The sequence below is a fragment of the Alosa alosa genome, chromosome 21 (assembly GCF_017589495.1).
Source record: "Alosa alosa isolate M-15738 ecotype Scorff River chromosome 21, AALO_Geno_1.1, whole genome shotgun sequence".
NCBI lineage: Eukaryota > Metazoa > Chordata > Actinopteri > Clupeiformes > Clupeidae > Alosa > Alosa alosa.
In genome coordinates, this window is record NC_063209.1 from 2,681,228 (window position 1) to 2,693,823 (window position 12,596).

Here is a 12,596-nt window from a genome sequence, read left to right on the forward strand (position 1 = left end):
GTCTTGCTATGTGTGTTGGGAGGATGACAAGGGAGATGGGATAGTGTGCTGTGTATGTGGGGAGAGGGCAGTGTGCAATATGTGTGTTGGAGAAGCTTCCTCATGAGACAATGTGCTGTGTATGGGGGCAGTGTGCTGTAAGTATGTTGGGGATGTGTGTTGGAGAAGCGTCCTGATGAAATAATGTGCTGTGTATGTAGGGTATGTATGTATCACTACTGTATCACTACTGTATGTATGATGTATGTGAGTGATGACAGTGAAGATGTGTGTGTGGGCGGGAGGGGAGTGGAGCAGTGACTGTGTGTGTAGTGTGTGTGTGGGTAGGTGGGGGCAGTGTGCTGTAAGTATGTAGTGGATGTGTGTTGGAGAAGATCCTGAAGACAATGAGCTGTGTATGTATGGGGAGGTGCAGCAAGTATGTAGAGGAGGCTTACTGTAGCAAGCAGTGTGCTGTATGTATGTGAGGTGATGACAGTGATGATGTAAGTGTGTGTGTTTTTTGTGTGTGTGTTAGGGATGGGGGTGGGGGGCAGAAAGGCTAGGCAATCAAGGACATGGGTAGATAGATGGAGGAGAAATCAAAAATAATAAATAAAAAGTTCTATGGAGATGTGCAAAATTTGGAGAAAGTCAGATATGTGTGTGTGTGTGTGTGTTTTGACGTGTGATGAAATAAGAAAATAAATAAAAGGTCTGTAGCATAGGGAGAGGGATGTAAAAGTCATGTAGGTATGTGTGTGTGTGTGTGTGTGACTTCTTCAGAACATATTGAGTGTTAACAGTCCATGTTAAGTCTTCAGTAATGTGGACACCAAGGTATTTAAAACTTGTGACTCTCTACAGGTTCCCCGCCTGATCATTAGTCACAGTCGAAATAGCCAAAAAGCCATAGCATAATGCGCATGGAAAGCAATCAGACCTTTTCAGTTATCCATTCGTGGCTAAGGCCAAGAAAGCAGGAGCCCTCGACTTGAGTAGGCTAGTGTAGTGGACTACAGCTCCCACAAGTCTTTGCCGTTGGTCGTAGGGAGATTCACGAGTAGCCTCAATAGCCGCTTTGGGGAAACCAGTGTATTGGCTGAGCACATTGGGAGAAAAGCACAAGAAAAGCTGTTAAAAGTGGACCACCGTTAATAAGGGAACTGTCTTCTTTACACAGGTATCGCGATTTGCTCCCTCCTCCAGTGGACGTACGCGTACTTATTGTTCCTTTTATTGAAGGAGGATTAAACAAAAACTTCCAACGAGGAATTTCAGGATGTTGGTCTGAGACAAAGGGGTCCGGGGCATTGCATTCGGAGTGGTAAGGGGCACAAGCGTAACAAATGCTTTATCAGTTTTGCTAATTAAGATTCGTATATGGCACAATGGTCTGTGTTGTGTTTGTTTCATTCTGTTTAGTGATATTTTCCCTTCACTTTGAGTTAACCGTTGAAATATCTCAACAAAAAGCTTTGAGTTCATCAATAACTGTAGGCTTTCTCGTGGTGTTGATAACATGCGGGAGTAGGACAGCATTAGGCTATCACCAAACTATAACCTAGCCTACTGCATCTATAGTTTTCTTACTTGTGCTGTTAACAATCGCTAGAAAGTAACCGAAGCAGCCGGCTATAAACTAGCTGTTTAGTCGAACTCCAGAAGAAATGGCCATTTAAATCCCTACCCGCAATATGCTGTTGTCCGGTGTCGTGTTACTTAGTTGATTCTCACTATTTGGTTCACCGACTTTATCAAATGTTGATCTATCTCTTATTTCGTGATATCTGTATTGATGTTTCAAATGATTTATTTTAAAAAGTGTATTTAATTAGCCTTCTTTAGTCTTTGGTCAGAGTAGGGTAATCTTCTGAGGCGGACAAGAATGCTCATCCTATTCTGAAATGATCCCGTAGGGTTGATTTCATAGCCTACTCTTGGTGCGTTCTGGATGGGAAGAAATGGAAACAGAGTCGCAATGGTGGAAAGGACAGCTGGCTGCGGATATCCATCAAGCTCTCCGCATAAAAGTAAGATGTGTTTGTTTTGTTTTGGTTATTTATTTGATTGCGTGCTTGCCTGGATGCATAGTGGCACTGTCTAATGACACATTTGATCTCTCATGGCTTCCTCATTTGGTCTCATATGTCGACTGAGATTAGTATACCTGTCTATATGCATCTCAAAACATACTTTTTCACACATTCTCTCAAAGAATAACTGGCAAAAGATAAACAAAAAATGACAAATGACAAAACCAGCTCAGACAAAAAAAAAGCCCCAATTAAACCAAACAGTGCCTAGATATTTATGTTCATGTTTATGGTATTTGGCAAGCTTGTATGTACCAAATATACGCTTTGTCCAAAGTGAATGTGTTTCTATGACATCTCTTTTCTTTTAATAATAATTTACTGCATAACAATAGATTAAGTCCACAGTTCAGCTGTTCATGTGACATCAAAAACAAGTCACTGTTTTTTTTTGGATGAATATTAGTTAGATTTGTTATATAGCCCATGTTAATGCACATTTGGTCTACTTTAATGACTAAGATATAATCCCTGTGTTTTCTTATTTTACGATTGTTAAGTTCAGTATTTAATGAAAACTCTGCCGACTCCAGTGTTGAATTACTTATTGTATATGTATTTCGGCAAACATATGTTGCACATATGGTTACAAATGTATGTAGTTCCTCTGAAGACTTACAGAAAGTGCATGCAAGACATTCTTTGCAGGTTTTACAAGCCACTTACAAATAAATTGTTTCTGTGAAAACAAGTGGACTTGCTAATGAGTTTCAGTTATTGGCCCAAGTAATTTCTTCCCTTGTGTCAAGTTAATTTAATTAGCCTTTGTGTATCCATCATGGTAAAGATGTTTTGAAAGAAGGTGTTTTTGATTATTCAATTTAGAAGTGATTATTATTTTAAATGACAGAAAATTAAAGAGAGTCATTCATATATCACCTTTAACGGTTAAAAGCATTTACTTGAGACTTTTTGTAGAAGTGCTTGTTCTATTTTTGGTATACTTTATTAACACCCCTGTGATTTTCTTTCCTTTTTTTTCTCCTCAACTCCCTCTGTAGGAGCTGAAGTTGCCTGTCTATCATGCCCACTCTCCCCAAATTGGCATGCGCCGCTACTTTGCCGACTTGCTGGCCATCCTGAGTAACCGCTACCAGCTGTGTGCCACAGCTCGCCATCTGGCTGTCTACCTCCTGGACCTCTTCATGGACCATTATGATGTGGCCATCAAGCAGCTCTACGTCATTGCACTCTCCTGCCTCCTCCTAGCCAGTAAGTGCCTGCAGTCTTCCTCCAACATTGGCATGAAGCGGTTTCTGTGGTGCTCATGTGGAAAGAAAACCTATGAAAACTATGATGCAAATTTCACAAATTTAGATTTTTTTGCCTCAAAGTGTGAGCTGCACTTCGTGGCGTTGCATTGTGAAATAGGTTTTATACGGCTGTAGCACAGAATGCCCAGTGGTTTATGCTCACAGCACCCTTAACATTCCTGTTAAGCAATTGAGTGAGTTTTTATAAGGCAGCAGTAGTGAGGCGCAGATGGACGTAGTATTAGTTAGATTTTCTGAGAGTGTATTTAATGTGAGCCTGTGTTTGCCTCATTTCTTCATGGGAAATGAATACATGTTGTTTTTCTCTTGCCAGTGTGGTATATTTGTGGGTCATACAGCTTTCTTCACGTGATCACATAGGATGGACTAGCTCAAATAATTAAAAATTACACGCTGGCAAGATTTGTCAGTGATAATGATGTATTATTTTGCCATGCTTGAGTTCATTTGAGCGGCACTGAAGCGTGGGCAATTAATCTAATGAAACTGTCACTGAGTGAGACTGGGATATAGTCCACTCACAAGTGACGTGCGTGAGAGGGGGGTGGGGGGCAGTGTGTGTGTCTGAGTGATCGTTTAAGTTTAAGCCATAGAGCTTGATAGAGCTTGTACGTTTTAAAAGTGGAAACATACTAAAGTTAATAGTTATGTACTCTGGGTGTCACTAATTCTCTGCACATGTGAGTGTCTAGCCATCATTTTTTTCTTTGGTCTTAAGCACAATAGCTTTAATGTCTAATTAAATATGAGATTCAGAAAAGCAAAGGAAGTCAGAAACCGTAATTGTTTGAATTAAACCCTTTTAGCTGCAGTCATATAACATGTATGTACAGTGTTAATGTAGTAGTAGTGCAACACTTTGGCCTTAGAGTAGGACAGGAATTGAAAGAAGAGTAGGACGGATTGTTTTGGTTATTTATTGTGTTTTGATGGTTTTTTTGGAAACTCCTCAGCTGTAGTCAGAGGGCTTCGTGGAGGGGCTTTAAAAAGTGTAGCCACCCCAACCCCCTCCAGCCCTCCTCCCCTTGCCATATGCTGCTCGAGTTGGGCCCAAACAAAAGCCCCACCACTCTGACACACACACACACACACACACACTTTTAGCAGGTCGGCTCACCATCATATGGGGGATGGGATTGGATCAGCTCAGAAACCACAGCAGTAGGGAACTTTATATACATGAATTAATTTAATAATAATACATTTGCAAATTATTTTTCTCTCATTGTATCCAGTTTTGTGTTTGCGAAAGTTTCATTCCAATTTTGCATCAAAGTATATTTCCCAAGGGTGCTTTTTGACCATTATTTGTAAGGACTAAGAACTGTTAGTTAAAATTGATTGAAGCATTTCATCAGATCTCGTACTAAATCAAAATTCAGTCTTGTCCTTGTCTGTTTGTCTTATTTGCCTTAGATCACATGTTGCCCTTCTTAAAAAATGAACACATTTTCAGGAGGTATAAGTGTCTCTGGTGTGAGAGACTTTTTGAGGAAAGACCTTTGTGGTATGCGCCTCTGGAGTTGCACCTCTGTGACACACCTTGTCAGAGTCAGGCTTGAATGGCCCTGAGAAATGGCCTCCGTGAGAAGCAGCCTTGAGTTTCCTCGGGGGTTGGAGCTGGCGGAGAGGAAGGGAGCTTCAAAGGCAGGTGGAGGCCTGATATTGAGCAGAGTGGAGGAGGAGAGAGAAGTGGGCGTTGAGACGCAGAGGAGGGGGGCACATGGGGAGCTGAAAGGCCCAGCGGGGAGCCCTGATATGTAGATTAAACCCCCAAAGCCCAGGGGTTTGATGCTAATGCAAAGGAATTAAGCCCTCACTAGATACTTAAGACAATTATTTTTGCATTGCAGACTGATTGCTGCTGTCCCTCATAGATTATCTTATATTTCATATAACTTCTAAAATATGATGATATGAAGTTGAAAGTAAAATACCAAAATGTCTTTAGGCCTTATTTACCCATTATTGAATGTCTTGAATGAAGTTTTAACGTCTTGAGTAGCCTTTTGGCGTAGGTTATCGTGTGTCTGTTATTTTAGAACACAGTATTATGTGTGTGGGCATGTGTTCTGTGGTTTTAAAAGTGACGCAGTGTGTGCGAGCCAGTGAACGAGCACGTTTTAGTTCATTGTTCCCACATAGCTTCACATAGTCTGCATAAGCAGCTCACCATCAGAACTGTCTGCAGATGCCTCTGACAGCATTTGTTTGTCTGCTGCCGTGCATTTGCACCCTGGGTCAAAGATCTCCGGAGATCTGTATTGTCTGCACTCAGAGCCGGGGGTGAGGACACGGAGCAGGCCTGCGGCTGAGCTCTGACCAATTTCACACCCCCAACGAAAGGCGAGCTGGCAAATTAAAGACCTTTGCTGCGCACAGAGGAATTTCTTTTAAGGCTGTCAAGTCGCCCCTTTTCTTTCTTTAGATGGATTAAAGATGATTTAGTTGTAACAACCAGTGTTTTTTAACTTACTTAATTGCTGGCATGCTCTGTAGCAATTAGGTTACAAAGGTTGGCAAAAAGTACTTGCAACAAAGATCCTTTGCTAGATGATGGGGCAGTCCGTGTAAGTGTATTATAAATGATTGAGGAGGAGAAAACATTAATTTATCCATACAAATACAAACCTACTTTTCATAAATATTTTCATGAATCCCTTGCTTGTAGTCCTCTACTCCATTCATCTGTGGGTAGGAAGTCCGTTCCCTAATTGATTGATGTGCAGATTCCGGTGTGCATTGTAATGCATTTTTATGAAGATTACAATATAAAGGACTCTGATTAATGGCCATCACAAAATGTCCTGGGGGTAAATAAGTGCCCTCTTAGCTTTGTAGTAGCCAACATGCATGGTGAACTTGGTGAAAAGAAAATATAAAGAAATTGGACACACGAATGCAAATATCACCATCAGAATATCAGTGAACAGTGATGTTGACGTAGTCCAATGGCAGTAAGCAGTAATGTCCATTCTAGCCTATTGGGATATGAGCAGAAGCTAGATGAGTGCTGTATTGATTGAAAGGAAACAGCAGAGAGAATGTGTATCAACATACAGGCTGGCGTGGCAATCTATATTTCACGTTGTTTTTAAATAGTGCCATATATGCTGATGTCAGCATCTTACTGAAATATTGACCTCAGCTTGCCTGTTTAGACTTTAAAAGCAGCATTACTAGTCTTTGGCTGACTCATTTCATGAAAGACCTTGAAGATTGTAGCAAACCCATTACAGTGATAGATATCCAACTTGTCATGGAGTTTACAAGTTCCTTGTTTGACATTCAGGGTAAAGTAGTCCTCGTGGTGGTGAGTTGCGTTAGGCCATATCTGAGATCACGTTCTCTTTGTGGGGCTGTGAGAACAGAGGAGAGGAATGTGTGTACACTTCAAACAGTGCCATGCAGGTGATAAGGCCCCAACTGTATGGAGGACAAATCCACAGACCCATCAACCGTTTAGCAAGAATGCTTGGAAAATTCCAGGTTGTCCAAGGCCTGTGTTAAATAACGGGCTATTTATTTATTAAACACAGAGGCAGTTTGATCTTCTACCTGATCTGTAAATAGACTTGATATGACTGTAGATAGTTTTCTGGCAGTAGAATGTTGTTTTTTTCATCAGTGTCCACATTAATTAAAAAGTCCTTTGGTTCACACGAAGGTATTAAGTATCTTAGGCTTGTTTTTCAGTGTGAGTGTCTATCTCCTCTGCTGTTCAAAAGCCTCCTACTGCAATTGAAATAGTTTAAATGCTAGGGAGCAAAGGTGACTTTTCAGTGACTAGCTGATGTTTTGTTTTATTTTGAAATATTTCTCCTTCTGGCTTAGTTGGCCCAACACCAGACAGTAATTTGTTTTTCAGGCTGAAATTAAAATATCCCATATCTCTCCGTAGACATTAATGTGAAACCTCAAAGCAGTCTAGTGGAACATCTAACCTGTGCAAGTCTTGTAAAAGCTAATTTATTTATGTGTCCCCGTGGCTGTCTGAGAGATGATCCATCAGCCAGGGCCCGGGAAGGGTGTTATTGCAACAATTGAGCTTGTAAAATGCCTGTCAAATCTTAATTCGTAGGAGTCTGTTTTGGTGCATTTTTTTTTAAACCTTTGAGCAGTACAGGTTGGAACCTGGCTGCCACTGATGGCTGTGATCCCCCCAGTAGCCCATGGAACTGAGGGGATAAATCATTTGTTCACCCCACGCCTTTGCCTCCTCCCTTACATCTTATCCACATGCATTCTTTCACAAATTAAAAAGGGAGTAACCATCCCATTTGGTTCTTATCTTAATCCAAGTTAACTGGAATCAGGCATGCATTTGGCACCACTGGCTAACTCTGATGACTCAAAATACACCTACTGTATGAAGGTGGGAAGAGTTGACCCATAGCCTAGGCCACACACACACACACACACACACACACACACACACACACACACACACACACACACACACACACAGTATAGGCCATTTTTGAAGGGTACAAACAAGTTATTTTGGCTCAGAAATCACCTTTCCAGACAATGGTTTAATCAAAGGTCTGTCTGTCGTTTTTAATTGAATATTAGATACAAAACAATTTTCTTTGTGGCACATTAATGACTTATCCATAGCATTAGTGATTGTTGTTTTTACATGCATAGTTGGTCACATTTTTCTCATTTTAGAAAAGGTGAATTTAAAGGTGATTACTCCAGGTGTGAAAGCTGCAATCAAAAAAGCTACGAGAACAGCCATGTTTGACAAACAAGCTTTTGGGCCAGTGGGCCGGCCATGCAGCAGGCTGGGTGCAGACAAGTTGAGCCAAAGCTGAGAGTGCTGCAGTGGAGCAGACGGGGAGCAGAGTGGGCCATTTCCTGTCTCTAGCCATTAGACGCTATTACAGCCTGTTTGCTAATTGCCCCCCTAGCCAGCCTGGGCCGTGGACCTCCAGGGTTTATGGCACGCCTGGCATGAGCAGTAAAAATCACACCAGGCAAGGAGCTCAGCCCAGGCAGCGTTTGTCAAGATGAACAGAGGCAGCAGCTGGGAGGGAGGGAGAGAGAGGGGGGGGGAGGACGGACGGAGAGAGAGGGGGAAGGAGGGAGGGAAGGAGAGGGGGAAGGAGCTCAATGGGGAAAAAGGCAGGGAAGTTGAAAGGAAGCTTGAGAAAATAAGACGCAAGATCTTATCAGTCTCCACCCCTTCAGTCCACTGTCTGTTTTCGTATGCAAAGAGATGAGGGAGGAATAAAACGGCTGTAATCACGGAGGCTTATTGTAGTCTGCTGACTAGCTCGCTCTTGCTGTTGAGTTTTTCTACATCCGAGGTTTGTTATTTTGACATTTTTGTCACACAAGAAGATATTTTAGTAGGGTTTTTAAAAAAGCCTGTCTATGAACATGACCCGAGAAACCACCATGTCTATATTTAACTGGTCTTTCCACCAGTGTTTGTACAGCAACCTTGAGGTATTGACGTATTATCAGTTTTAACTATGTCTCAAATGTTCAGTTCCTCTTGACACAATGTCATTGTGGTTTTAGTGTATCATGCCGAGTACTCAGGGCACCGTTCTCCGTTCTGTTCTGTTACTCTGATTCTGCTGTAGAAATGAGCAGTTAATTTGACTGCACTTCCTATGCAGTATATCTTGACCCAGCATTAGCCTGGACATCACACAATGAAGGGCCTGTGTTGCCGCACATTCCAGTGACCGTCTCTCCTCGTCCGTTTGTGTCCCCAGGCAAGTTTGAGGAGAAGGAGGACCGTGTGCCCAAGCTGGAGCAGCTCAACGCGCTGGGCATCATGTGCAGCCTCAACCTGGTGCTCAACAAGCGCGACCTCATCAAGATGGAGCTGCTGCTGCTGGAGACCTTCAGCTGGAACCTGTGCATCCCCACGCCGGCCCACTTCATCGACTACTACCTCCAGGCCTCCGTGCAGGAAGGCGACCTCTACAACAGCTGGCCGCTCGCCTCCATCTCCAAGACCAAAGCGTTCATGGACAAGTACACCCACTACTTCCTGGAGGTGTCTTTGCAAGGTAATATGAAGTGGGGATGCAGAGAGTATAACTAAGTGAGGGGGAAAAATGGAAGGTTGCATATTTCATTCAAAGTTTAAAACACAAGTAGCTTCGATCTGAAATGTCTAATGTCCTTCCCTGTGCTGTAATCCACTTTCAAATGAAGCATGTGCTAGTGGCACTCTTGAGTGTGTGTGAATGGGAATGGATGTGGGAGGTGTAAGTGGACTAGCTGGGGAGAGCAGGGCTGTGCTGGCTGGACTGGTTCTCAGGCTCACTCACCAGGCCGTCTCTTCCAGATCACGCCTTCCTGAGCTTCCGGCCGTCCCAGGTAGCGGCGGCCTGCGTGGCGGCCTCCAGGATCTGTCTGCAGATCAGCCCCAGCTGGACCACTGCCCTGCACCTGCTCACCGGCTACACCTGGGACCACCTCACCAAGTGCATCGAGCTCATGCTGCTGTAAGCTCCTGCTGCTGCCGCTCTGCCAGCCTTTCCACCATTTCAATAGACACACAGCTCAGTTGTTCAGTTCCAGTTGGATTGCTGCTACATTGTCCCCAACTGGGAATGTGTCTCCTAATTCTGTCCTCTGTCCTCTGTCTGGTCCCCCTCCCCTGCAGTGCCCATGACAATGATGTGAAAGAAGCCAACAAAACCAAATCTCCACATCCCTCCAGCCAGGTGTCCTTGCAGTCGGTCGCCCAGCACATGCACCTCTCGCCTGTCTCTGCAGTGCAGCGACCCGCCTTGACCTCCAGCGGCCTCTCCTCCTCCTCTTCCTCCTCCTCCTCCCAGGCGTTGCTCTTCCAGGCGCAGGAGTTCCCCCACCTGTCGCAGCACTCGCCCTCGCTGGCCCAGCTGCACGCGCTGGCCGTGTCCGAGCCGCAGGCGCTGGGCGCCATGGTGCCTCAGGACTTCCTGCACAGCCACCGCATGGGCATGCTGCCGGGCGCAGAGATGGCGGGCGCCCTGCCCACCTACCAGAGCCTCCCCGCGGGGCTGCCAACGGGGCCGCGCGCCCTGGCCCTCCAGGGGCCCATCTCCATGCAGGTGGCCATCGCGGCCGAGCCCCGCCACTGCATGAGCATGGCCGCCTACGCCGGGGGCTACCTGGGCGCCCACCCCACCTTCAGCGCCGGCTGCTTCAACAGGTGACGCCAGGAGCGCGAGAGGAAAGGCAAGCGGGAGCGCCCGAGCAGCGCCGCCACCACCGCGCCCCTCTCTCTCGCCACGCCGCCCCCGCCCGCCTCACGTCCACCCCCGCCCACGCTGCGCGACCGTCGCCACAAGCACAGGCCCAAGCCAAACACCAGCAGAGACCCCGTGGAGGTCATCACTCTGACGTGACACTGAAGACTCGCAGACCTCGTTTGGTCTCTCTGGAGCTACTCTTTAAAAACCAAGGGAAGTACGCTTCCCGTCACTGTGATCTTTTTGTAGGAAGCCATGTAGCATATTCGCCCATATGGCTTCTCCTCTCTGTCCTCCATCCCTGTGGAGCATGACTGAACATGAACATACCAGGGACGCATACTTGAGCTGCTTGACGTGCTTCACTATGAATTAAAACTAGTGTGGCCAGTTAACTCCAGCTCACAACGTAAGAAGAACCACTGACTGAAACCCACTATACGAGTGCTATTTGCTGAGCAACTAAAGTGTTTCAAAGTGTCTGCAGGGTTGGGAAGAATCAAATGTGTCCAAACACTGTTTCTGTTCACTCTCCTCATGGCCTGTTCCTCCAGCACTCTGGAGTCACACTGCTGGTTTGATGCCTTTGAAGAAAAGCTTTTGAAATCCCGTTTTATCCTCAAAATGGACACTTTTATTGCCTAGGGATTTCTTTTTTTTTATTTCCCTTTTTTTTTTAATTAATATCCTTATTAGTATCCTTTTGGTAACCAATGCTGCTGCCCTTTCTGGACTAATGAACTGAACAAGTATAGAGTTTATAAGGAGTATTTCCTCAGATATGTTTACACAGATCTGTTTCATCAACCATGTGGTATCAGGAATCAGGGACTTAATGGATTACTTGAATATGAAACCATTTACCTAAGGTTTATTTATACTTTTTATAAGTTGTTTTATTTGTACTCTTTAGTTTAGTTTATTTTTTTTTTATTTACAGTATGAAAACACTGTTGATGAAAAATGTTTCCCCTCAATAAAGCCGTATCCCTTGATAGAATGTATGATTTGTTTGAGGAAGTGCACAAAAGGGGTCTACAAAACGTGTTCTTTCAGGGTCAACCTTTCCCAGTATTCTTTATGCAAATAAGTGACCTTCTCAAGAAATAAGGAACATCTCCATCTAACTGCTGTTCCCCTCATCGTCCAATGTGGTGTGGGAAAGAGGGCAGGACAAACGTCTTGTAAGGTTCCCACAAGTTTTCTTCTGAAGTATTCACCAAATATTAAAACATTAAAATCTACAGTCTTTTTCTGTGAAACAGTTTCCCTGAAAGTTTTCCTTTCTTTAATATGAAGGGGACACAAGCTTCTTTGTCAGTTTTTTTTTTTTGTTTTTTTTTTTTTTTTTTTTTTTTGTTTGTTTTGTTGTTTTTTTTACATATCAAAAAAAAAAATTGGCACTGTAAAGAAAATGTGATTAACTGTAATTAACTTTTTGCTGTGTTTTCATATCCTTTTTCAGTTAATCCTTTTGTTTTTGAATTTATCGGTTGCTTCAGGTTTTTTCACATACACAAAGGTCTTTGTGACTTAAAGAGCAGCATGATTTTCCAAATGTTTTTATGCCTTCCTACTAATTTGTTGAATAATACTGATGAATAGAATCTTCAAACCACACAGAATGTTCACGTACATCTTCTGCTAGTAGACAGGCCAGTAATGCAAAAAGATTGTACAAAACTGCTGTAACAAGCCTTTTTTTCTGACAAAACATGTACCCCCATACCAATGATTGATGACCAAACTGACCATGAAATAAAGTCCTAAGTTTTGTTTTGGGGAAATGAAATTCTCGCTTTTGCATAATGACCTAATTTATGGAATCCAGTGTTGATTTGTCAGTACTAAAATCAGTGAAGGACCAAAGCCAACTCTGTTATGGTTTATATACAAATAATATTTGACCCTAATTTGTGAAACTTCTATCAGTAGGTTTATATGTACTGAAGGAGAAAGAACAGCAAATAAGTTCAGCTTTTTTCAGGAGGCAGAACTTCATTAATAAGACAATAACACAATAGACGTGTAGAGAATAATGT

General features: G+C 43.5%; 1 protein-coding gene across 2 annotated transcripts; it reads left to right on the plus strand.

Moving 5' to 3' along the window:
• Positions 1 to 947: 947 nt before the first annotated feature.
• ccnjl (cyclin J-like) lies at positions 948 to 12,346 on the plus strand. Of its 2 annotated transcripts, none has more exons than XM_048230644.1 (6): positions 948 to 1,162; positions 1,899 to 2,012; positions 3,077 to 3,287; positions 9,082 to 9,381; positions 9,663 to 9,822; positions 9,984 to 12,346. In XM_048230644.1, exons 2-6 carry the CDS (start codon positions 1,944 to 1,946, stop codon positions 10,516 to 10,518), a joined length of 1,275 nt encoding a protein of 424 aa, XP_048086601.1. In that variant the 5' UTR covers positions 948 to 1,162; positions 1,899 to 1,943; the 3' UTR covers positions 10,519 to 12,346. The 2 variants fall into 2 exon arrangements, with proteins under 2 accessions (XP_048086601.1, XP_048086602.1); XM_048230645.1 differs by having other exon boundaries at positions 949 to 1,306.
• Positions 12,347 to 12,596: the final 250 nt, after the last annotated feature.

Excerpts from the sequence above, each read along its gene's own strand:
- ccnjl (XM_048230644.1), top strand. The coding sequence starts at position 1,944 with ATGGAAACAGAGTCGCAATGGTGGAAAGGACAGCTGGCTGCGGATATC. Across the intron at positions 9,382-9,662 it reads CCTGGAGGTGTCTTTGCAAG|ATCACGCCTTCCTGAGCTTC; the intron begins GTAATATGAAGT and ends CGTCTCTTCCAG. Across the intron at positions 9,823-9,983 it reads TGCATCGAGCTCATGCTGCT|TGCCCATGACAATGATGTGA; the intron begins GTAAGCTCCTGC and ends CCTCCCCTGCAG.